Genomic DNA, 24,201 nt, shown 5'->3' with positions numbered 1-24,201 from the left:
CCTCACATGGCATCCTCCCCATTCTCCCTGTCCTTCCCCCTGTGGCCAGGGCCCTTGAGGACTGTCAGAGAGGCATCACTGCCTGCCAACAGATGCCAACATCCATACTAGGTGGGCTGACCCTGGCTTCTCTCGAAGCTTCCTGTCCTCAGAGTAGCAGCATTGCACAAGGCCTCAGAGAAGTGGGAGGCTCCGGCTGTGCACCAGCTTTTGTCACATTTTGCCAGCTGGACTCTGAGGGACAGCTGCTCTGTCCCAAGTCCCACAGGTTCTCTTAGGGATAGTCTCCTCGGTTCCTGACTCCTTTGGGATGCAGATGCTCTAGCACAGGGTCCCCAGCTGCACAGATCCAGAGCTGTGGCATCTGCCCTGCCGTCCTCCACCTCTCCTCTCTTCGTACAAAGGAGAGGCTCCAGGGCCTATCAGTGGGTGGAAACATCCTGGAGGTCAGCACGAGCAGGGGTCCTCGCCTCCAGGATATGGTGCTCCAGCATGCGGACATCCTCAAATGTCCTCTCATACCTCTAAGAATAGCAACTGTCTCCTGAGCCTGTATCAGCAGATACAAAGCTGCTGCTGGATGCTTTACATAGATTAGCTCTCGTCACCTTCACGGCACTGATTTTTTACACCACGTATTGATGTGGGAAGTGAGGCCCAGGGAGGCTTAGTCTCTTGCCCAAAGTCACACACATAAGCAGCAGAACCAGGATTCAGACCCAGGGCTGTCAGACTGGAAAGTACCATGTTATTTCATATAGTTAGAAAGTCTGACCTCAACCACAGGAAAAAACACACACTGTCCTGCAGGTTTCTTGGAGACACGTCTGTTGATTATCCATTCCTTTTTTAGGGCCCAGAAGTGGGAGAGTCCTCCTAACCTGAAACCCCTGCCTCCCAGCTCTTTAGTTGGAGGCTTAAAATTATGCCAGCTTAGAGGCCAGGCCTGTCCCAGCATGGCTGGGCAGCAGTCCCTCGGCCCCCGCCATTCCCTCATGCAGTAGAACTTGGCCAAGCCTTACTCCCACTGGATGGGGGTCACTTCCAGTACCTCCACATTTGCTGGAACCCTAGGTTTGACCATACCTTCCTATTCTTTCTCAGTATGGCTCTTGCCAGCAGCTAGGTACTTTCCCCATACTTCCCAGTGCAGGAGGTTGCCCCAAAGGCCCTGTTTTCCAAGACTGCCTCTACCTTGGTTCAAGTTCTGGATTTGTCCCAGAGCCCATGCTCCACCCAGGGCCTGGATGCTGGCCTGAGCTTCTAGCCCAGAGGCTCTCATGACCACCGTTCCAGAGACTGCACTTCTGCCCAGGCTTTCGTGTCCATGCCAGGTCTCCCAATCCCTGTCTCTGCTGGATTGGGCTGGGGGATAATTGGTTCTAGCTCCAGAGTCCATTCCTTCCCAAGCAACCCGGCTGGGGCTTGTCCTGCTCAGGAGAAAAGCCCAGTCCAGGCCCCTAATGAGTCAGGATCGGATAGACAAGCCCCGCAAATATTACCATTAGAGGTATACGCGTGGCCATTTGCACAAAATTTTGCAGCCTCCCACGGAGTCAGATCTAGGGGTTAGGGGATGAATCCACCCACCGAAGGAACCAGGAGGCAGGCTGAGCATGGCTGTCAGGGAGACTGGTCCCTATGAGTCAGCTAATGCACATGGAAGCAGGGGGCAGGAGGTCAGCTTGGCCCTTGCTTAACAGATTTTATTGACCATTTACAAAAGAGGTTGATCACATGCAAATTGGAAGGATGCCGTATTCCCCATGCAGGGCAAACATGGTCCAGCACAGTCCTCTCCTGAAATATACGCTGCAAAATGCCTCTTTGATCAGGCTGGGCTCCCAGCTTGTTAGATTTCATCTCTTAATACACTCTGGGGTGGGGATTGCAGAAACCCCAGCAAGGAGCTTACACACTGGCGCATCTGAGTAACACCTCAAAACACAGACTCAGAAATCAAGAAAACCGCATGTGCATCTAATCGGTTTAAATAAAATCACTGATGATACTCTAGAGCGATTATTAGTGAGGGGAGCAAGATGCAAAGAACCCTCTCCCTGCACACGTCTAGATTCCTTATAAAGCAGTTTTCCTGAAAGTCGGGCAGAACTTCTTTGCATTAAACATAGAGGCCTGTGTGTCTTTTTCCTGGGGCAGGTTGTCACAAGCTGACGAGGTGTGGTTGGCCAGGGGCAAACGTTGAGAACCCAGGAGCCCTCAGACCAGGTCTCTGCTACCAACCTGCTGTGTGGCCTCTACCAATCACTCCTCCTTTGGAAACCCATCTGTCACCTTGGCAAAACAGAGGCTTGGGCTGGATGTGCTGCCCGGCTTTGGTCCTCTCTAACGGTGGCTGGCCAGGGCTGCGTGGGGCATGTGGTGGGGGAGAACAGGACGGGAGGAGCCTCAGTCAAGGGCAGTGACATCGTCCAGCTCTGACTGCCACGGATCAGGGGTGGCACTCAGACGCAGCACAGGCCCTCCTGGGGGTGCTTGGCAGAATAGCCTGAAAGGCTCCTAATACTTTCTGGAAGAGTTGCACCCCAGAGGATTGACCTGCAGAAAAATACTCTGCATTTGTGCTGCTTTGCACTTGGCTAAAGCCCTTGTTACCACATATTTATTTCAGTCTTCACCTTGGACCTGTGAGTGAGGCAGTGAAGACTGACTTACTTCATTTTACAGATGAGGAAGTGAGTGATCAGGGAATTTAAACAGCTTTCCCAAGGTTATACCATGTGAGCAGGATAAAAACAGATCTCTCCAAAATTCAGCCCTGCACTGTCTCTTCAAGGACTCCTGGAAGGGCAGCACCTTAGGGTGGGGCTTGTGGCTCTTCGGGATGTCTCTAGGACTCCTGCGTGGCTCCAGCTTGGACATTTCTGGGCCCGCCTGGGACAGCCCTGGGGCCATTTCATACCTCTGTGCCCCTGGTCCCGTGCGGATATTGCAGGGACCCATGGTCTCTGCCCAGACACCATCCTCCATCTTTCCAATGGCTTTGAGGAACAGCCCCACAGTTGGCGTGAGTTTTCAGGGCATCACTGCCCGGTCCTGATGCATTTGCTCTCCTACAGCCTGCAAGGGTCACTGACCACAACCTTAGCCAGGGCTGAACTTCCTTTTCCTGTTCCTGCTCTTAGTGGGAGGCTTCAGGATCCAGGTTCTGGTTGGCCTTGCCACATGCAGCCAGGGCCCTGATCCTCCACTGAGGATGCTGAGGCCGCAGGAGGACCTGAGGGACTCGGCGAGGTCTGAGGTTCATGAGTAGAAGACACCCAGAGCTGGCTCTTTGTTGATTCCCAGCCTCTGGGGAATGGGGAGCATCATAACTGTGCCAATAATCTGGGTGATGAGGAAGTATTTGCAGTTGCAGCCCATAAACAGAGAAATCCCTCATCCAAGGCATGCCCAGAGCCGTGGATATGGGGCTTACATCATGGTACAAAACAGAGGTGACCCTAAGGAGCAGGTGGTGGGGAGCATGGTCCAAGTAGTAGGACAGTTGGGCTGGGGAAATGAGGGTCCACAGGACACATGCTAAAAGTAAGCTTTATTACCTACACCCTTCTTCTCAAACTTCTGCCTGAGCTCAGAGACCAGAGCTGATTGGATGGGGCTTCCCACCTTGGGTTTTGGTGACTGTTGGGGTTGCTTAGGGGTGAGTGAGCCAGAGACTGTAGGCACAGTCCAGGGGGCCATGCCCATCTTGGGCGCCATTGTGGGTGGTGGAGGGGGAGCTGGGGCTTTGGGGGGCAGTGTGCTTCCTAGGCTGTTGTTGTTGCAGTTCTCATTGGAAGGATCCTCTCTGAGCACAAACTTGGCGGCAGCCTTGGTCCTTCTGAACTTGAGCCATTCGATGTGGACGGCATGGGGCGCAGGGTTGGGCCGCTTGCGGAGTACTCTCCGCACAGGCAGGACCTTGTTGGACTTCTTATTACGCCAGAAGGTGGCGGTGGAGATGAGGACGGTTATGGCCACAATGATGGCCATGATGCCAGCCAGGACACCCACAGCCTTCATGGGGTTGTCTTTGGTCTGCATCAGGAAGGCGGCCATGGGGCTTCGGGACAGCATCTGGAAGAGAGAGCCACCCCTTTGCATTCTGTGGCTCCTGCCCAGTCCTTGGAGGAGCTCCCTGAAGCCTGATGGTTTAAAAACCATCTTTCTGGGGTCAGGCATCCCTGGAGAATCCGACTAGCACTATGGGCTTCAGTCCAGAAAAAATGCACACAGAGAAAACGTGATGCATGCAGCTCTCCAGAAAAATGCACACTGAGAGAGGATAATGCAAGCAACCTCTTTCAGATTAAGAACTCCTGCATTAGCTGGACTCTTTTCTTGGGAGATTAGGGTATTGCTTACCTTTGGTTAGGGAAGGCCTCGTCTGCCCAAATGTATCAGAAACCCCTTAAGTCATGATTTTCTGCCAGATACTGAGCTGAGAACTACACATCATGATTTTACTTCTGCCTTTTAACACCATGTGAAGGAACCTTCACTATTCCCAATTTATAGGAAAGGAAGTGTTAAAAGGTATTGAAACAAGGATTTCTGCTTGATTCTAAAGCCTGTGTGTCTGATGGCACAGGCAGGTTTTGCTAGCACTGAGTGTCTTTTGGAGGAAGACTGGAGATGGTCTTTCTTCCTCTGATCACACTGCAGCAAGGCCTCAGCTGGCCCTCCGACCCTCTTCCCAACGCAGACTTGGTACCCACCTCAGTGTCTGTGATGTCAATCTTGAGTAAGGCCGTGGTGCTGAAGGATGGGGAGCCACGGTCCTTGGCCTGCACCTCTAGGGACCACCTGAAGTCCCCACTAGGTGTAATGTTGTACAGGGCATCGAGGGAGCGGATGGAGTTCTTAAGCCGGATCTCCCCCGTGTGCGCATCAATGTCAAACACGTTGGCTGGCTCTGCGTGGGTGATGGAATAGTCCACCAGGTTGTTGGGCTCCTCTGCGTCCTGGTCCGTGGCCTGTGTGTGGGGAGGGTCAGACAGAGCTGGGCTTCGAGGATGACACTTGTATACCCTGGCTAAACCAATAAGTCATATGTGGCTTGCTGGGTTGATGGGAAAATGGTCCTAGCCCTACTTGGAGTGAACTGGAGTTGGGAGAAGTATTGAATGAGCCAGGGTCTGTGCCAGGCCCCCTACGCGTGTTACACCATTCCGTCCTCAGAACAAGTCTGGGCAGTAGGTATTATTAAAAAAACAAAAGCTAAGTGACCTGTCTAAGGATGGATACAGAGAAGGAGGGGAGCTGGGATCCAAAGTCCAGTCTGTTGGGTTTCAGGGTTCATGCTTCTTCCACGTGGGGAAGACAGTGTCTCATAGCACCGCTTTGAAAGCCGGCCAAGCAGCTGTGTGGACAAAGACAAACCACTTAAACTACCCGAGCCTCGTTTCTTTTGTGAAGTGGCAATAATATCTTCTCTCTTAGAGGTTATTTCTGGGTTGAGGTGAGGATGGGGCTATATAATGTACCTTAAAAACCCCTGCTCATTGTGGGAAGCCAATAAATTTTATTTTGAAATAAATTCTTATGCCACAGTGCCTCTTGCAGCAGCTAGAACAAGGCTTTCAGGGAAGCTTCATTGCTTTCAAAGCTCACCTCAATTTTCACTGGGCTCCCCAGCACCATTGTCTTCTCCTGGATACTCTTTCCAAACTGAGGGTAGTGGTCATTGACATCCAGGAGAGTGACAAACACCTCAGCCAGGCTGTATTTGCCCTCCATGTCCTCTGCCTTCACGTAGAAGTTGTACCTGGCCGTGGCCTCAGCGTCCAGGCTGGCCCAGGGCTGAGTGTAGATGATCCCGGTGGATGGGTGGATCAGGAAGCTGCCAGGCATAGGGAACTCAGGCTTGGGGGTGCACAAGCACAGGAGTGTGCATGGAGGCACGAGTGTGCGTGCACACACACACACACACACACCTGCAGGAGTGACCTACCTCCAAAGCGTTATGCAGCTTCTCCAAAGTAGCCCACCTGACCCTCTCTCCGGCCCTGCAGTCTGACTGGGGGAGGCAGGCCCACCCATCTACTCATCCACGTATTAACCCTGAACTTAGCTGGACTCAGACTCACCCTCTCCACCCAGGGCCTGCCCTTCCCTAGCTCCAGGTCATGACGGTGACTCTTCTTCTCTCAGATCCCAGAACCTTTGCCTCGGGCTCTCTGCTTCCCTTTCCCTCCTTGGGCTTGTGCTCATTTTTCCAACCAAGGTTCTATCCTTTCCAGGTCCCTCCTGCCTTCCACCCAGATCCCCTCTGCCCCCTGCCTCCCAAATCCCTTGTCCGAGGCCCTGTCCAGGATTCTGGATCTACTTACGGGTCTGCCCCGGACCCATAGATGGAGTATTTGACTTCGCCCCACGGACCTGTGTCTGGATCTACAGCCTGGAAGAGAGAAAGGTCCTAGAGGTCCCTGCCCTTTGTCGGGGCATGTTGGCAGCTCATGTGTCTGAGGGCTGCTTTCCATGGCAATACAAGGGGCTTTGGGGTTACCCAACTGGGGAGAAACTTATCTAAAGGACTGCTCTAGAGCCGTAGTTTTCTATCCGGGAGGTCTCAACTGTTGGAGGAACCAAAAGGTTTAGATCTGGAAGGCATGTATCCCTCCTTTGTAAATTAGGAAGGAAAAGATGGGTCCTGTGCCCTGACTTTAGGGTTTATGCCTATGTCCTCCTTAGAGTCCTGAGAGGTATTGTTACCCCATTGTACAGAAGAAGAAACTGAGCCTCAGAGAGGTCAGGTAGCTTGTCTAAGGACACAGTTAACGAGTTTGGGCTTTGCGATTCAAACTGGAACCCAGGTTTGTCTGATTTCATCAGACCCCCTTCAGTGGGGGCTCCTAACCCCAGACCCAGTCCCCATGCTAGTTCCCAACACACTGTGACAGCCACCACGTTGGAGCCCCCTGGCGCATTCTCAAGGATCCTGGCAATGTAGTAGTGGGAGGTAAACTTGGGGACATTGTCGTTGGTGTCCAGGAGCTGGATCACAACATCTGCTGTGGAGCTGAACTTCTCTGGAGTGTTCACTTCAATGGCCAGTAGCTGGGGAAGGAAAGAAAATAAGGACTTGTCTGGGCGGGGGTCACCAAGCAGAAAGCCTTCCCACTTCTGTCTCAGCAGGGTCCAGCACCAGCCTGCCTTGCTCCGCCTTACTCTCAGTCTCCAGCCTGAGATGCCTGCCACCACCTGCAGGGGGCACCTCTAAGGCCCACTGCCTTGAAAGGCCTGCTTTCTTGCAGTTCTTAGAGTTGTATTTGGGCCAATTTCTTTTGTCCCATTGATTTGCATATTCCTTTTTAGTTTCAATTTCAAAAATTATTTTGTTATATAATATAATTTAATATTTGTTAGGGAAGTTCCTGCCTCATATTCTTTCTTTCTGTTTTCCTGACTATTCTTACAGGTTTATTTCTCCAGATACAAAAACCAGTGTAATTACGTTAAATTCCCTCCACCTCACCAAAGGAAATTCCAGGTAAGACTTAGTTGAAATGATATTGGATTCTTTATTCACTTGATAAGAATTTGCATTTTTTAAACAAGATGCGCCTTTACATTTCTTGCTTTCTTTATATCTCTTTGTTAAATTCTTGTGCTTTTTGTTATTTAGATGCTGCATATTTCTTATTATCCTCATTCCTAGGAATTTTATCTTTTAGTTATTATAAAAGAGGATCTTTTATTCCATTATTCTCTTTGCTATTTTTCATATGTAGGAACACTCTCAAATTTTGTGTATTAAGTTTGTAATCAATCACGTTAGCAACTTGCTGTGTTTGTTTTTCCAACATTTCTTAGATTTGTCTAAGCAAACAATAACACCACCTACAAATAATGATAATTTTGTCTCTTCCTTTCTAATGTTCATACCTCTTATTTCCTTTCTTTATCCAAGGAATAACGTTACTCCAGGAATAGTGCTAAATAATGTGATAGCAGGCAACCACAATTTGTTCCTGACTTCATAGGAAGCTTTTAGAATTGCACTTTTAAGCATGATATTCGCTGTAGTGGTATGTATGTATAATTATAAATAGTTATAACCGTTTAAATAATATCAATGAGGTATGTTTTTCCTTTTTATTAATATATAGTATTTATGTTTATATATAATAGTCATTATTTACATATGTTCATAATTTTAAACAATCACAGATACAAAGGAGTATTTTTTTCATCTTCCGCTAAAGTTTTTACCAGAATTGATGACAGATGTCAAATGCATGTGAGAAATACGTTTATCTTGATAATCAAATAGTATTTCTGTCTCAATCTATTAACATGGCACCTTGAATGCTTTGCTTTCCTGGGACAGTCATAATTTAGGACCGGGGCTCAGTGAGGCTATGTGAGCAGTGAGAGCAGGCTCTTGTACCCTCCGCTCTTCCCACCTCCCACTCATGCTCCTCAGTCAGCAGGAGGGGCAGAGGAACTGAGAGGAAAAAAGGAGGGTCAGGAGGGGCAGGGGGTGACAGGGACCCCTCAGTAATGAATCCAGGAGCTGCTATGAGCTCCTAGGACCCCCCTCCCCCCCCCCATTCAGGGCGGTGCAGAGCATCACCTACCTTAAAGGTTAGCACTTTGAACTTTTCAAAGTCAATGGCAGCTGAGTTCTCCACAATGATGGTGACTTGGGCTTCATTCATGACTGTCAGTGGGACCACTCGGAAGATGCCCCCAGGTCCCACCAGCCGCAGGTTGAATTTGGCATTGGCTCCCTGGGCGACAGAGTTTGGAGGGAGGCAACGGGGAAGATGAATGAGAATAGAAACTCATTAGATAGTCATGCTAAGCGAGGAGACTTCCTATGCCCTTAACCCTGGCAGGTGAGTATTATTCTTTCTTTCTGTCGGCCAGGCCATCGAGGATCAGAAAGATTTAGCAGGCTATGGAGACTAAGCCAGGTAACAAAAAAACACAGCCTAGCCCTCTGCTGGGCAGAGGAGGTGATGGGAAGTTGTCACAATACCTCTCTGGAAGATCAAATACAGAGGGGCTTTTGTTTGGCTGGCTTTACTTTTTAATTGATTGTGAATGTCATTAGGCTAAGCAGAGAGTCTTTGGTTAGCTACCCCATCTCTCCCCATCTCTCTCTCTTGGTTACACTCTCCTGTTTCATTCATTTTGTGACCTGCCAGGCCCCTGGCACATAAGCAGTGAAGGCTGATAAGCTCTCAGTTCAGGCCCCTTGGAAGACAGGGTGGAGGGCAGGACCACACACCTGGTCTGAGTCGTTGACGGTGATCTTAAGGCCCCGCAGGATCTCTCCCTGAGGTGGGTGCTCATACATGGACAGCTCAAATCTGTTCTGGGGTCCACTCTCTCCATAGAACGTAGGCGGATGGTTGTTGAGGTCCACGACCCTGATGGTGACTGGGACCATGGCCTGGGCAGCTGGGATCCCTGCAGAGCTGACCTCAGTCACCTGGGGTGGGGACAGGTGGCTATCGTTGTGTGGCTGGAGACTCCAAGATGGCCCCACAGATCCCTGCCTCCAGGTATTCATCCTCTTGTATAATTCCCTCTCTTTAAGTGTGGCCTGCCCTAGCAACTTACTTTTGATAGCACATGGCAAAGGTGATGAGATATACTTAGTGATTAGACCACGTAGACTGTAACTTCTGTTTTCTAGCAGACTCTTCCCCTTGCTGGCTCTGATGAGACGAGTAGCTGTGTTGGAGAGGCTCATGTCTCAAGGAGCTAATGGTGACCTCTAGCCAACAGCACACTAGGAACTAAATCCTGCCCATAATCATGTGAGCCTGGAAGCTGATCCTTCCCCAGTCGAGTCTTCAGATGAAACCCAGTCCCAGCCAACAATTTGATAGCAGCTACATGAGAGACCTTGAATCTGAGGACCCAGGTAAGCTGAGGCTGGAATCCTGGCCCACGGCCACTGTGAGATATAAATGTGTGCTGTCTTAAGTCACTAAGTTTATGGGAATGTTATAACAGCCACAGGCAACAATACAGTGCTAGTACTGACCCCATTTCACAGATGAGGCACAGAGGAGTGAAGTAGTCACCTGGGGTCACACAGCTAGTGAGTGGCAGAGCTGGAGCAGGAAGAACTCAGGTGTGTCTGATTCCTTAATCAGTGCTCTCTCCATCTCCCCACACTGGCCCCTCTTTGCAGCCAGACAGATATGGCTTCAAATCCCAGCTCTGCCACATTCTGTCTGGTGTCCATTTAGCCGGGGGAAGGCTGCAGGGAAGGGGGGCTGCAAAGCCGGGGCCGAGGATCCACAGGCTCTGTGTGAACCACTCCCTGTGACAGATACCATCAAGGACCTCCCTCCCCTTGTTCCATAAGCACGCTCTGGCCTTACCTATTCTAAAACTCCCACTCCCCAGACACCACTCCGTCACAGCCTAGCTGCTCTCCTGAAGCCCTTCTCAGAAGCTTACACCTCCATTTTTCCTAATTCCTACTCAGTTCTCAGTGCATCCCCAACTGAGATACTTCACACTAATTTCCATGCTGCATGCAGCACTGTCACCTCCTTTGCCTTCCTGAGTGTCCTCTGCTAATGTGACTTTGCTCTGTGCAGGCTCCTCTCTACCTCTCTGATCTCTCCTGGGTCTCCTTCACCTGCTCCCACTGCCCCCTCCTCACTCAGCCTCAATGTGCCCACAGCTGTGTCCTCAGCCAGTGCTCCTGTGTCCCCACAGCCATCCTCGGGGTGATCCCATTACCCAAACCCACCCTTCCACAGCTGCCTGTATGCTGACACTGTCTCCCCAGGCTCCAAACCTGTATTCCCAAACTCTCCGGGCCTGTCCTACCTAGCCTGCCTCCTCTCCTGTGCTCCTGATGTCATGGTACCGCCCCAGGCGCCCCATCCCTGTCCCTTCCCTCACCCCGCACAGCCACATTGTGTGGAGTCGGCCTCCTTCATATTTTGCAATTTGTCTGTTTCTACTGTTCCCCCTCCCCTCGTCCCCAAGGGCCTTCTCGATTTATCACCTTGACTAATGGCTCTGCCTCCCTGCTTCTTATCCAGTTCTCTCCAAACTCAAGTTGGGACCAGTGTTATCAAACCCTAGGCTGGGACTGGTGCACAGAATCACTTGGGAGCTCAGAAGGTGCAGAGTCCTGGGTTTCTCCCAGACACACTAACTTCTTGTCGCCAGGACCAGGTCCTGGAAATCTTTGTTTGCCAAACTCTTTAAATCTGAGAACCCCTCCCCTCTCCCCGGTCTAAAGCAGACAGAATGAGCTTTTTAACAAGACTCTAATCATGCTCAAAACCCTTCAATGGCTCTTTACTGCTCTTGGGCAGGACCAGCTACATAATTTGCAGACCCAGTGAAAAATGAAAATATTTTTTAACAAAAATTTTTGTTAAAAATTGTTTTAAAATCTTGTTAAAAAATTATCAAGAATTTCAAGACAGCAAGAGCAGAGCATTACGCCCAGCATGGGACCCTTCTAATGGTGATGCCTGTGTAATTACATAGACCACATGTCCACAAAACTGGCCCTGTTCCAGGAAAAAAATTATATCTCGTATTCAGAGCCCAGCCTGGATCCAACCATTTCTCTGTCTACATGCTGCCTGTGGACCCTTTGTTCTAGCCCCATGACTCCTTGCTGCTTCCCTAGTACATCATGTGCTCTCCCCTCCAGCCTTGGCTCATGGGGCTTTCCTAGCCCACACTGCCTCCAGTCCGTCCTCACCCCCACTAGTGACGCCCTTCACCACCGATCTCCACCTGTTGGGTCCTACCCATGTTCAAGACCTTGCTGCTTCAGTCCTCCCTCCTTGTGAATTCACGTCTCCCCTTGCCAGGGGCTTTGTGTGCGTCTGCTGCAGGATTCGCACAGGCTATGTGATGTAGGTGCTCTTTGGAGCGACATCTAGCTCCCTCCCTGGGTAGAAGGTGGGTGGTGGGAGTGGGCTGGGTCTCATCACCTTTGGAATCTCCCAGGGCCGGAGGGTAGGAGGGAAGGCCAAGCTAGAGGTACCTGTACGTGCAGCTCATACACCTCTCTCCTGAGCTGGGCAGGGCTCTGCATGACAGAGATGACTCCAGACGTCTCATTAATTTCGAAGTCTCCGTTACTCCCTGGCAAGGGGGAAAGATGCGCCCTGCAGTTGCACACACGGCCATGGGAGGCGCAGGGGAGCCAGGCCAGGCAGGCGGCCTCGTGCTCCTCAGCCATTCCCTCACTGAAGTCTCTATAGAATGTAATTCTATCATCCGGATCTTGCCAATGAGGAAACTGAGTTTCAGAGGGGCTAAGTTATTTGTCGAAGATTACACAGCGCGTGTACAGCCGGGACTTAAACTCACTTCTGCGTCTGGCTTTCAGGTTTCATAGAACTGGCTTCTCTTATGTGCCCTGTGTGTGCATGTGTGTGTGCACACGTGTGTGTGTGATGGCCAAGAGAGAGGGACAAACAGCCACACAGGTAGGGAGATAAGGAGGGGGAGAGAGAGGAGAGAAAGGGAGGGAGGGAAGAGGCAGAGGCTGCAGGAGGAGGAGCAGAAGAGGGAGAGGAGAGAAGAGATGGGGATGGTGGGTGCTGGGTAATTGTGGGAAGGCTGCAGAGGTGGAGGGGTGGGGATGAGGAGCAGCCAAGGGGGGTCTGTGTGCCTGGGGAAAGGAGCCTGCTTGTGATGGTGCCACATTCATGCATGCGTGAGCTGCTGGAGAGAGAGAATGCACAAGGCATATCCTAGGGATAGGGCCGGAGAGGTGATGGGGTCTGAGTGAGAGCACACAGACGTGCGCATGACTGTGATCAGGCACCCACGCTGTGGGGACTGGCTACTGGGGGCCACAGAACCCACCCGGGGCCACCGTGACCTGCTCAGTTGCTGCTCAGTTGTGCAAAGAACAGAGTCTGGGAGCCAGAAGACTTAGGTTCAAATCCAATGGGAATGTGGGATGGCCCTTTAGCTTCTCTGAGTCTCAGTTCTCTCATCTGTATATAGGGCTAATAGGAAATGCCGTATCATCATTGCATTTAATTCTTTCAATTCAACCATATGCTCTAGGCCAGAAATGTAAAAGGATGAGAGGGGTGTCTACGTGGCTCAGTCAGTTAAGCGTCCAACTCCTGGTTTCTGCTCAGGTCATGATCTCAGGGTCACAGGATCGAGCCCCATGTCGGGCTCTGGGCTGGGTGTGGAGCCTGCTTAGGATTCTCTCTCTCCCTCTCCCTCTGCCCTTACCCACCCCTAAAAAAAAGAATGAGGGAAAAAAACCCAGTAACTTTAAAAAGTGTAAGACACATTGCCACCCCCTCTTGTTAACTGGTGTGTGCCCAGGGTGAAGGGACATGAGTTGGTGCCACCCACGTTGCTCTCGGTGCCCCCACTCCATGCCTGTCTCCCTGTTGCTAGACATAGTGACAAGCAGGAGCCAGAGCACATGCCCAAGAAGACTTGTCACCTCCTGGAGGGGCCCAACACCACCCACCCCCCCCACAACACGTCTTGTACTTCTGGCTTTACAAATGAGGAAACTGGGACCCAGAGAGGTCTGGGCAGGTCACTCTGGTCACCCAGCAAGGAGGAGCTTTAGCCCAGCGATGGGCCTGTCCCCAGAGTTGCCCCAGACTCACCATTCAAGAGGCTGTAGAGAATCTGGTTGGGTTTGCCTCGATCTCCGTCCATGGCAACCACCATCAGTACCTCCGAGCCCTTGGGGGGACAGAAGCAGCTGCCTGAGACCAGTGGGTGATGCTGGGGCTCTCCCTTCCCCAGATACGTGCCCCCATCAGGGGGGAGGCGCCACTGCCACCCAAGACAAGGGCCAGGCCTCTGTGTGGCCCCACACCTGCTCTACAGGGAGACGGGAGCACCCGCTGGCTCCCAGCGCTGGAGGGACAGCCTGAGCCCTGCTTCTCCCCACCACGTCGGGTCACACATGGCCGCCCAGGGCCACTCAGGCCCCCCCAAGTGGGCCTCCCCCTCACACCCCTCCTTTCCCACACACCACACTCAGCTCTGTCCAGCCCTCAAGGCTCACCCTCGCTGCCTCATCCACCTTTTGCCTTCAGAGGTACAGGGAGGGAGTCAGAGACAGGTGAGAGGGGGCTGGGCACAGAGGGGTCCAGTGCAAAGTCCAGGAACAAGGACGCTCTCCTGGGGCCCCCAGCTGGGGTGCCGTTCGAAGGGTTTGGGCAGGGATTGCACAACTAACAAGCCTGCTCCGCCTCAGCCTGCCGCGCCCTCCTAAGCCCCCTACTCCGGCGCTTCTCCTCGGCCTACCCACACTCGTGGCTGCTTCCTGTCTGTCCAAGTGCTGCCTGCTCCCCTTCAGCAACGCTTTCCGCCCTTAGCTCCTGGCAGGACAGCTGGCCTCCCCCGGCCCTGCCTTCGGCCCCCACCAGAAGAGCCCGCCATTTCTCCCTCACTCTGCTCATCTCTACCTCGCAGCTACCAGCTTCTGGAGAAGCAGTATCGTAGCTTGGGCCCAGCATGTAAGCGGTCCTCAGTAAGTGCTTTCGTTATCTCATCAAGTCTAGAATCATCAGACCCAGGGAAAGGAAAATTGATAACGCAGTTCAGTCCCACAGAGTCCTTGAGCCGTGGCTGTGTGAAGTCTGGTTCCAGCCTGGTCTCGGCCTCCAGGGAGCTCACGGTCTGCCCGAGGTGAGGGGGCATGTAAATGCATGGGTGTACCCCGAGGAGGGGTGTGCCTAGCATGGGAGCAGAGAAGAGGAGCTCCCATCTCAACCAAAGATGTCAAGGAAAACAGTGCCTGGGCTGGCCTGACAAGGGCATGGAGCGTCTGGCCCGTGGGCCGGTCTCAGGCAGAGGCTAAGGACACAGTGGGGACATGGGCTGGGTGCTGGGAGGCTGGTGAGGACTCAGGGGTGGAGGGGAGGCCGGGCCTTAGATGCCAGGCCTGGGGATAGGACCTTCCCTGAGAGGCCTGAAGACAAGCATAGTCACCACAACACCAGGGGCAAAGACTGCACTGAGGGGGAGGAAGCTGAGGCCATCCTTGGAACTGGGCCTGCGGGACAACTACTGGTCTGAGCAACCCCAGGCTACGGGCTTGGAGCTGGGGAGGCATAAAGGAATCTCACCCTCCTCGTCCACACAAGGTGTAGAAAGAGCCCCACCCAAACCAAGGCAATGGACCACCTTCCAGCCTCTCTTCCCAGCCTTTTTGAGGGGCTGAACACTGGCAGCTGGATGAGAGTAAGTCTGAATGAGTGAAGCCATGCCTGTCACAGTCTTGGCACCCAGCAGGTGCTCCACACACCAGCACCTGCTTCTTCCCCCTTACACTCCCACTGGCAAAAAGACAAGCTCATGCGCTGAGCCTGAGCCAGTCCAGAGCCAGCCATGTGACGAGGGTGACCCAGGGCCAAGCCACAGGGGATCTTGGGGCCATGGTGTCTGGAGGGGACACTGGGCTAGGGGCCAGCCACCCACCGGAAGGGTGTCCTCATACACATAGCCGTAGTAGGGTATGCCCACGAAGACAGGGGCCATGTCCTGCACATCCTCCACATTGACCGTGACCGTGGTGGTGGCGGAGAACACCACGTCAGCCCCTCGCAGCTTCCCTCCGCCATCCTGGGGAAGAATCAGAGAGTGAAGGGGGGTCGGGCTCTGGGGGGCCCCCCGTGCAATCTGGCTTCTGCCACTTCCTGGCCTCGAGACCAGCTGCCCTCTCTGATTTCTGTTTGGCCCTGTGTCACCTGGAGATCATTTCCACCTCATAGGGGTTATTTAAATGAGAGGATGCGTGGAGGTTTTAGTCAGCTCACTCAAAAGTGTTCCTTTGGAAAAGAAGAATGAATTCTCTCTCCAGAGGAGGAGGGGTCAGAATATTCTCCCACCTGCCAGGAGCCAAGCCTCAAACACCTCCTGGGAACCTACTAAGAGCACGACTTGGGCCCGCGCCTGAGCCTGAGTGATGCAGGTGTGTGCCCAGCGAGCCCAGCCCTCGTGGCGTATCGGGGAGGGGCTACGGGCTCCAGGGGGCTGGCCTGTGGCCAATATGTGACCAGCGAGGGCCTTTCTTTTCCTGGAAAAGAAAATGTTGGTTCCCGAGGGACAGCTGGGGTTTCCCGCCCTCGGGCGACAGAGCGGCCACCTTGGCTGAGCACCTGCTGACTTGCAGATCCCACACCACGCACTTTAGAAGTCTGAGGAACTCAGCTAAGCCTCATGGGTGGGCAGATAAGGAAGCCGAGGATCACAGAGAGGAACAGGTGAGGTGAGCAAGCCCAGGCAGAGACAGGGAGGTGCCTGGAGGCCAGGCTGTGGGGGATGTGAGGGAGCATGGGTCTCCCGGCCATGGCCACCTGGTCCTCCGGAGGGGAACCTGGCCTGTCAGTCCTCATGGGGCGTACACCCTCTTCCAGGAGGGAATATGCCCTCTCCAGCCCACGCACTCCAGGCTCACTGGAGACTATGTCCATGTCCGGGCAGGGTCCACATCAACAGAGGTTCTGATCAGCCGCACCCCCACCCCCACCGCCATCATATCTTCAGCCCTCCAAAGCGCCCCCACTCCCTTATAGAACCGAACTCTGTTCCAACCCCAGGGCAGCTTCCCTTGACAAAGGCTGAAGAAAGACCAGATGCTCCGCCTTCCTCCCTCTCTGTTACCTTGGCAACCACGGTGACAAAATGCACCCGGGCCTTCTCGTAGTCCAGCGTGGCCCCAGCCCGGAGGCGCAGCACGCCACTGTGGCGGTCCAGGGCGAATTTGGTGGTGTGCACATTCTGTAAGAGTGAGGAGCAGGCTGGTCCTCGGAGGAGGACCCAGGCCGTCCCAGGAATGGCCGCTTTGCTTACTGACAGGGGGTCTTCACTGTCCTTTGTCACAGGAACTCTGGCCTTTTGGTCCCCTCCCGTCCCTCAGAGTGCTCCCGGCAGGGCCCCGGCCTTCTTGCTGCCCAGCTTCCAGCTCAGCTCTGGCCTGGACTTTCTAGCAGGTAGACTTGGCAGCAGAGAGCTCTAACCTACAGGCAGTGGGGGCTCAGAAGCCACAGTGGTGGAGACAGCCTTCAGGATCTTCCCACCCCAGCAAGTAGGGGACTACGGGCCATTCGCAGGCAGCTTGGGGGATGGTGGAGGGTGGGTGAGGAAAGGAGGTGATCCTCAAGCTGGAAACCCTTTTTACTGTGTGTCACGAGTTGTTGTGGAGTTTTACGTGTATTTAATCCCCACAAGAACCCGTGAGGATGGGCTTGTGCCGTTCCCGTTCGGCACGTGAGGAAGGGGAGCTGGGAGAGCTAGATGAAGGGTTGAAGGCCCCCGAGGAGGTGGCGGGATCTTTCCAGTACAGGTGGAGCCTGGGGATTCCTCCAGGACCCCTGTTGTCAGCCACCGGGTGGTACTGCCTTGACAGTTGTGAGAGCCCGGGACTAACCTCTGAGGGCCGAGGAGCAGCCACGGGGGTGCAGCTGTGAGAGGCGTGGCTGGTTCCTGAGGAGCCCAGGGAGGAGGACGAGGTGCGGGAAGGGGGTCTCTGCCTTTGATGGGGTTGGGGGGATGGAGAGGGGTGGGGCGGGGCTGTCACTGCTCTGTTCCTCCTGACAGATCCCCCTCTGCCCTTTTCCTCACCACAATTCTAGGCCCAGGCAAGTTTTTCTACCCTGTGTGGGTACAATGCGCCCGGCCCTCTCCTGGGGAAGGGGTTTCGGTGGGGAGAGCTGAGGGTCCTGGAGACCCAGGGAGAAGGTGGCAGGGAACCGAGAGGGAGCCAGGGTGGGCCGGTCAGGGGAAGACGGCTTCCACCCACGCTCCTCTCATGTCCCCACCAGCCCAGCCCAGCCCAGTGGAGCTGAAGTAATGTCTTTGACAATCTTTGGGAATAGTGGAGGCTGACTCAAGGGCCTTGGTGATGGAGGTGGTCGCCCTCCAGGTGTCCCCTCTAGCCCAGGCCTCTGGTAAGGACCTTACCTGCAAGAAGTAGGTGACAGCCCCTCCAGAGCCTGTGTCCTTGTCCACCGCATGCACCTTAATGATGCTGCTCCCAGCAGGTATGTCCTGAGAGGTCACAGCGATAGTGGGGGGGGGGTCAGTCCTGGGACAGTGACACAATGCTCAGGGGACTGGGGGTAAGGGAGCCATAGAAAGGTGGAGCCAGGGAGTGAAGGGCTAAAAAGAGGTGAAAAGGTGATGATTAACCAGGGAGCACCCCACTGGGGGAGAGGCAGCCGTGGAGGAGACGTGCCAAAGTCACAGTGGGTGCAGGGAAGAAGGAAAGGGGAAAGAAAGGAGCAAACAGACATCCTCCAAAACTAAGACTCCAAATAGACAAAGGGTTTAAATATGAAATGGAGAAATGGTTAATAGACACATTCCACATAACCAGGGATCACGTACATACCATTCAGAGCCAAAATGAAGTATCTTTCTCCTACTGAATTAGCAAACATTAAAAAATTCGAGAATCCCCAATGTTGGTGAGGGATGGGGAGACAAAGCCCCTCCCACATCCTAGGGGAGAGAGCCAGCAAGGGCTACTCAGGCAGCTCATGCTCTCAGCCTCGTCATTTCAGTCTTAGACCAGATCTTAAGGAAATCATTCTAATTAGCTATATGGAGGTTTTATGTTAATGTTCAGAATTTTACGTTTCTTATGACAGCAAAAATGTAAAGCATCTTAAATATCCAAATGTAAAGGACTAGTTCAGTCAATGATGGAATATGCACTAAATGGAAGCTATTAAAATGACAGTTACCTAAACTTTACAATTACTGAGGAAATGCTTATGTTGTAAATTAAGTGAAAAACAGCATACAGAAAGTGTATGTTTAGTATCATCACAGTTACGGAAATAAAACAAAATAAATCCAGTAATCCCAAAATAACTCGAAAGAATAGCACCAAAATTTGACAATGTTGTCTCAAGCTGGAGGGATTGAGGGTGATTTTTGAAACTCATTTTTTTCTACTCTTCTATATATTTCACATTTCCACAATAAACATACATTATGGTTTTAACGGAAAATGGTAAACGAACACTCCTGTGGATAAAAATGGATGTGTGACAAAAAAAAAAAAAAAAAAATGGATGTGTGAGGGGATGGCAACAGAGGTGAGGGGAGGCCATGAAGGGGAGGGCTCTCCCGAGGGCAGTGAGGAGGTGCTCTTCACACTGGGGCCAGTCTCCTGGGGCAGGTCACAGGGCAGCCCAGAGGGTCGGGAGAGCATCAGGGTGGGAATGCATGGGCTCCACCTAGGGGCCTCTTGCTTACCTCAGGAACCTGGACAACGTAGGGCTCCTGGATGAAACTGGGGGCCTCATCATTAGCATCCGTCACCAGGATCGTGACTTTTTCTGCCACCTGAGAAGGGGCAAAGGGGACAGGAGTTGAGGCTGTCTCCAGAGGCCCCGAGAAGAGGCATCTAGCCCAGCCAGTGGTTGGGACAGCAGGGAGGCTTCACAGAGGAGTGAGATTTAAGCTCTGCAGGAGTTTGTCAGGAGAGAGGGAAAGAGGTGGAAAGGTATGCCAGGAAGAAGGAACAGCACATGCAAAGGCAAAGAGGAGTGATATGTATGGCGAGTTCAGAGGACATAAGCAGATTTGGGGCTAGATGGTTGGGAGAGTGAATACGGGAGAGAAGGTGGGTGAGGCAGATAGTGCCGAATGGGGAGGCCCTGAGTGCCAGACTAGGGCTTAGACTGCATCCTGAGGGCAGTGGGGCCTGCTGTGAGTGCTTTCACAGCCGGCTCTGGCCAGGTCTAACGTTTCACGGTGATGGCTCTGGCTGAACTTCAGAGATGGATTGGGGTCAGGTAGCCTGGAAGCTGGGGAACCCCTGAGATCACCCTGGCAAGCAATGATGAGGGCCGGGCGGAAGTGGTGTCTGTGGGGAAGGAGGTGAAGGGGCAGCTAGGTCTGGGTGACTGGGAGGAGCTGGTCGGAGGAGGCAGATGGGAAAGCATCCCCACTGGCCTCCCCTGGTGCAGCCCTGTCCTGGGGGCACATTGGAGCAGATCTTGCTGGGCCTCGGCTTGGATTTGCCAGAGAGCCCCTAGGAGGGAGAAGGAACTGTGGGCAAGCCCAGGGAGCGAGTACTGCCAGGGGGCTGGCTCAGGGGTGCACTTACCAGATTCACGCCGTCTGAAATGCTGATGATGGCCTCGATCTCATCTTCCCTCTGTAAAACATGAGGATTGAGTGAGTGCCTGGGAGTCTGATGTACCTGGGGACCCTGAGGCTGGCAGGGGGAGGCTCTCCCTGCCCCCATGGAGCCCACCAGAGCAGACCTGGGCATTTCAAGGGAGCCCTGGTGCAAGGCAGGGTGACCAAAAGCTGCCTCTGGCCGTGCTTGAGACCTTGTCTCAGCCCATCAGAGGGTCTCAGCTCATCAGAGGTTCTCATAAACCCCCAGTAGTATTAAGGCACAGAGAGAGAATGTTCCACTGCTAGAATGAGGACAGATGCTAACCTAGTGTGCTGGACGTCCCAGGGAGCTGGGGTTTCCTTTTTTTCTTCCTTCCCCTCATCTCTCCCACACCTCTCTGTATTCCACGGTCCAGGTCTGCAGTATCTCAAGCACTCCCTAGCCCATGGTGGGACCTCAGTGAAGAAGGGTATTGAGGTCAGCAGTCCCCCAGGAGTGCTGGGGAGGGGTACACGATGACACTTTCACCTTGGGGTCCCTACAGCAGCCTCTGAGACCCACTTTTCCTTTCTCTACCCTGGCCTGCAGCGGGTGGAGTCGGTCATTGGACCAGAGCTGGAGGTAAGCCCATGGTGGAGGTCCAGTTAAGTGGTCCGCGAGGCCCACCAGCCTGGTGTGGGGTCTCAAAAGAGAAATGTAGCTCAGGCCCTGGCACCCATAGGTTCAGAAAGGTGCAGAGGGATGGAGGAGTGGAGGTTTACCAAACTCAGACCCACTCTCTAAACCACTCTTTCCCGGGCTGGTTCAGTTAGTAGAACATGCGACTCTTTATCCTGGGGTCATGAGTTCGAGCCCCGTGTTGGATGTAGAGCTTACATTAAAAAAAAAAAAAAAAAAAGACTCTTTCTAGCCCTGATCTGCTGTCAGTTTTCTGTGGCTTACAGGACCTCTCCAGGGATGACCTCTAGGGAAACTTCCAGCCCTCAGAGGTTTGTCTGCACACCTGGAAGACAGCACTACTCACACCTCTCCATACCTCTCTGTCCAGCTCTTCAACCAAGGTGATGTTTCCGAAATTGGGGTCAACAGAAAAGACACTTCTAGCGCTGGGGTCAAAGCTGATGTGGTAGGAGACAGGGTCTCCCTCGGGGTCTGTCCCGTTTAGAGTATATACATGAGAACCTGGAAGGAGACACAGAAGGGGACACTAGAATCTGGGACCCAACCTTTCCTAAAAGTGGCATCTGTTCAGGACCAAGGATTCAGCTGTTTATAAGGTGGGTATTCAATCCAGTGCTAAAAGTCCCACCCTGAAGTGAGCATTGGCTGCAGGCCTCAGCCCGCTGGGCTGCTTCCCACCCTCCATCATTACTCTTCATAACTGTCAGTGAGATGTGAGTGTCAGCCACTGCACGACTGTAATCCATAATACAGATTACAGAGGAGCTTCAGGTCTGCTGTGCCTAACTCCAGGGCCTCTGTCCCAGGAGCCAAGACTGGGGTTCCTTGGGTATGGGGGATGGGAGAAAAGGGAGGCAGCATTAAGACAGGAGGGGTGACCCATGGTGCAGCACCGTGCCCCTGTGTCTGGATCAGTTCTTCAGGGACTTCTGAGTAGGTGCATCTTTTACCCTGCTATCCTTCTGCTCAGGGTTCCCAAACAAGACAGAGAGAGAGAGGGAAGCAGGGAGAATCTCCTCTTTCCCCTTCACCCTTTCTCATGTATATCGCAGCAAGGTGGATGTTCTTAGGCCTGTTTAAAGCCTCCCAGCTCCGAAGCTCCAGGAGGTAAGTATATTTGCTCAAGGTCACAACAGTGAGTAAGGGGCGGTGCTGTGCCAAGCCTAGGGGTTATCATCACGCTGCCAACTGCTGCCTGCTGTCTGGGTGTGGCCCTGTCTCTGGGTCCGCAGCCGGGTCTCCAGGACTGGCCGGGCTTAGGTCTCCATGATAGCCGTGACCTCCTTTCCTGCAACTGCCCTGGGGAATCCAGAGCGCAAACAGGGCGCCCCGGGAGGGCCCACAGCCTGGCACTGGGTGTCTCCATAGGCTCAGAGGAGTCACGGGTTCAGTCCTTGTGTCCAGGGGAATGTGGGCCACCCTCCGGGAAACCAATAGGGGGCCGGGGCCAGGGCTACTCACCTACAGGGGTGTCCTCTGGGAGGCTGAACAGGGCCATGTTTCCGTTGGTGCTGCCCACCCCGTTGTCGAAGAAGTGCGGGGCAAAATTGGCCTGGGCTAGGAAGAGAACAGGCAGAAGCACAGACACAGGGTGGGACAGCTTCACACATGCATGGTCACACGTCTGGTCCTAGTCTGCCCAGGCTGGCCGTCCCCTCCCCAACCCCAGCACACCGACAGACTGGGCTGGGAGCTGCAGAGAGGGTCTCTCCACCACCACCTCCTCCGGCTCAGGCTTGGCTGGGACTTGTCAGGGGCTCGCACCATCTGGGGCACTTAGAACCCAGGCAGCGGCCAATCTCAACCCACCAATGGACAGACTGGGAACCCTGCGCCCAGAGAGGGGCCGTGCCCTGGCCAAGGTCACACTGGGAGCTGGGACACCCTCCTCTGCCCCAGCAGCCTTCAGAGCAGCCACCAAACCTCCCACCCCGCTTCTGAAGAAGCCGAGGGCAGCGGGGGTCCTGGCGCCAAATCGGGGGTCTCCAGGGTACCTGCCAAACCCGGCAGCTGGAAGGATCACCCCATCCCGCCCGTCCGGTCCCCCCGCCCCTCCCCGCCCGAGTCCCACCGTGGAAGTGAGCGGCCCAGAGCTCTCCCTCGGGCGCCCACCCGGGCAGTGCCGGCACCCGCGCCTCGCCCCGACCCGGCGCTCGGGGGCCCGCGGCCACTCACCCAGGCAGAGGCGCAGCAGCCCCAGGGCCAGGGCGGGCCCCGGGCCGCGCCTCATGTCTCCGCGGGCGGAGAGTGTCACTCGCCGCAGCCAGGCCGGGCGCAGGAGCGCGGAGCATGCCCCGGGCCGCGCGGAGGGCAGAGACGACCGACGGCGGCGGCGGCGGCGGCGGCGGGAGGGGCGGGGGCGGGGGCGCTGGGTGGTGCGAGGGCGCTAAGCGGATGACACCGCTCGGATCCGCGCCTCTGGAGCGCTCCCGCCGGCCGCCAGATGAGACCAATTAGTGCGCGCGGAGGTGAGGGGACCGGCTCCCAGCCGCGGGCGGTGCCGGGAGGGGTGGCGGCGAACTCCTCTCCCTACCACGCCCCCCTCTGCCCAGGTCTGGAGCGCAGGCGCCGAGGGGTCCCCAGCTCCGCAGCCCGGAGGAGCACTGGGGAGGGGGCCAGGTGTCTTCCCCCAGATGGCCCTGAGCAGGGCACTGGAAAATTGGGGCTTCTCGGGGTCTCCAAGTTCTGGTGGGCCTGGGCTCCGCTGGGGGTTTCCCTTTTTACGATCTTCCACTGTGACTTTGAGGGAGTTTGGCAGGGAACAGCCCAGCCTGAGACTAGAAGGGTCCCTCCCTAGAGGAGGAATGTGCAGAAGGGGGTGGATCGACTGGGGGGGGGGGTGGGGTTCCAGGGATAGTGCCTCTGAAGGCTTGGGGTGGGGGTGAGACAAAGAGGAGGGTTGTTGTAGGGTGAGGAGCAGATGGGGAGGGGTTTTCAGGCCCACCTCACTGGGATCCCAACTCTTTCCTGTCCTGACCCTCAGGCCAAGCCAGCTGTCCCAGTGGGTGGGATAGTTAGCTAGTGTGATCACTAGTGGGGGTCCACATATGTGGTAGGCAGCGGGGGTGGAGGGGGGTGGCAGGTAGCAGGTTGGCCTCACTCCCTATGTCACTCTCAGTGTCCAGTGGGTGCCAATGGAGAAGTAGCAGACCCACTCAAGCCTTGTAAGGAAGGATGAATGGCCTGAAGGCAGAATCAAGGCCCTCCCTGGGACAGACTTGCCAACAGAGCTGGCCAGCACACATATGGACTGCCCCCCCAGAGGGGTGAGCTCCCTATCCCCAAAGGATATTTAGTCAAAGCAAGGCGCTGCTATGGGGGCCCTGGATGCTAAAAAGTAGGAGAAGCAGGTAAGTTCAGAAACCTTCTTGGTTGTTGGTAGATTTCCCTGGACTGGACCCTCATTCTCTTGCTCTGATATTGAAGTTTGGTTGGATGGA

General features: G+C 54.2%; 1 protein-coding gene across 1 annotated transcript; it reads right to left on the bottom strand.

Annotated features, from left to right (window-relative positions):
* Positions 1-3,543: 3,543 nt before the first annotated feature.
* CDHR1 (cadherin related family member 1) lies at positions 3,544-23,059 on the bottom strand. The gene is made up of 17 exons (XM_032423802.1): positions 22,937-23,059; positions 22,223-22,318; positions 21,117-21,262; positions 20,063-20,113; positions 19,207-19,296; positions 17,905-17,991; positions 16,606-16,722; positions 15,421-15,564; positions 13,596-13,674; positions 11,990-12,090; positions 9,242-9,445; positions 8,586-8,738; positions 6,898-7,062; positions 6,336-6,403; positions 5,617-5,845; positions 4,722-4,979; positions 3,544-4,080 (listed from the first exon to the last, which is right to left on the bottom strand). Exons 1-17 carry the CDS (start codon positions 22,989-22,991, stop codon positions 3,544-3,546), a joined length of 2,580 nt encoding a protein of 859 aa, XP_032279693.1. The 5' UTR covers positions 22,992-23,059.
* Between the last annotated feature and the right edge of the window lie 1,142 nt (positions 23,060-24,201).

Source organism: Phoca vitulina, unplaced genomic scaffold, assembly GCF_004348235.1.
Source record: "Phoca vitulina isolate PV1807 unplaced genomic scaffold, GSC_HSeal_1.0 scaffold29, whole genome shotgun sequence".
Classification (NCBI taxonomy): Eukaryota; Metazoa; Chordata; class Mammalia; order Carnivora; family Phocidae; genus Phoca; species Phoca vitulina.
The sequence above is the reverse complement of the archived record's forward strand: the minus strand, read 5'-3'. Positions and strand labels throughout refer to the sequence as shown.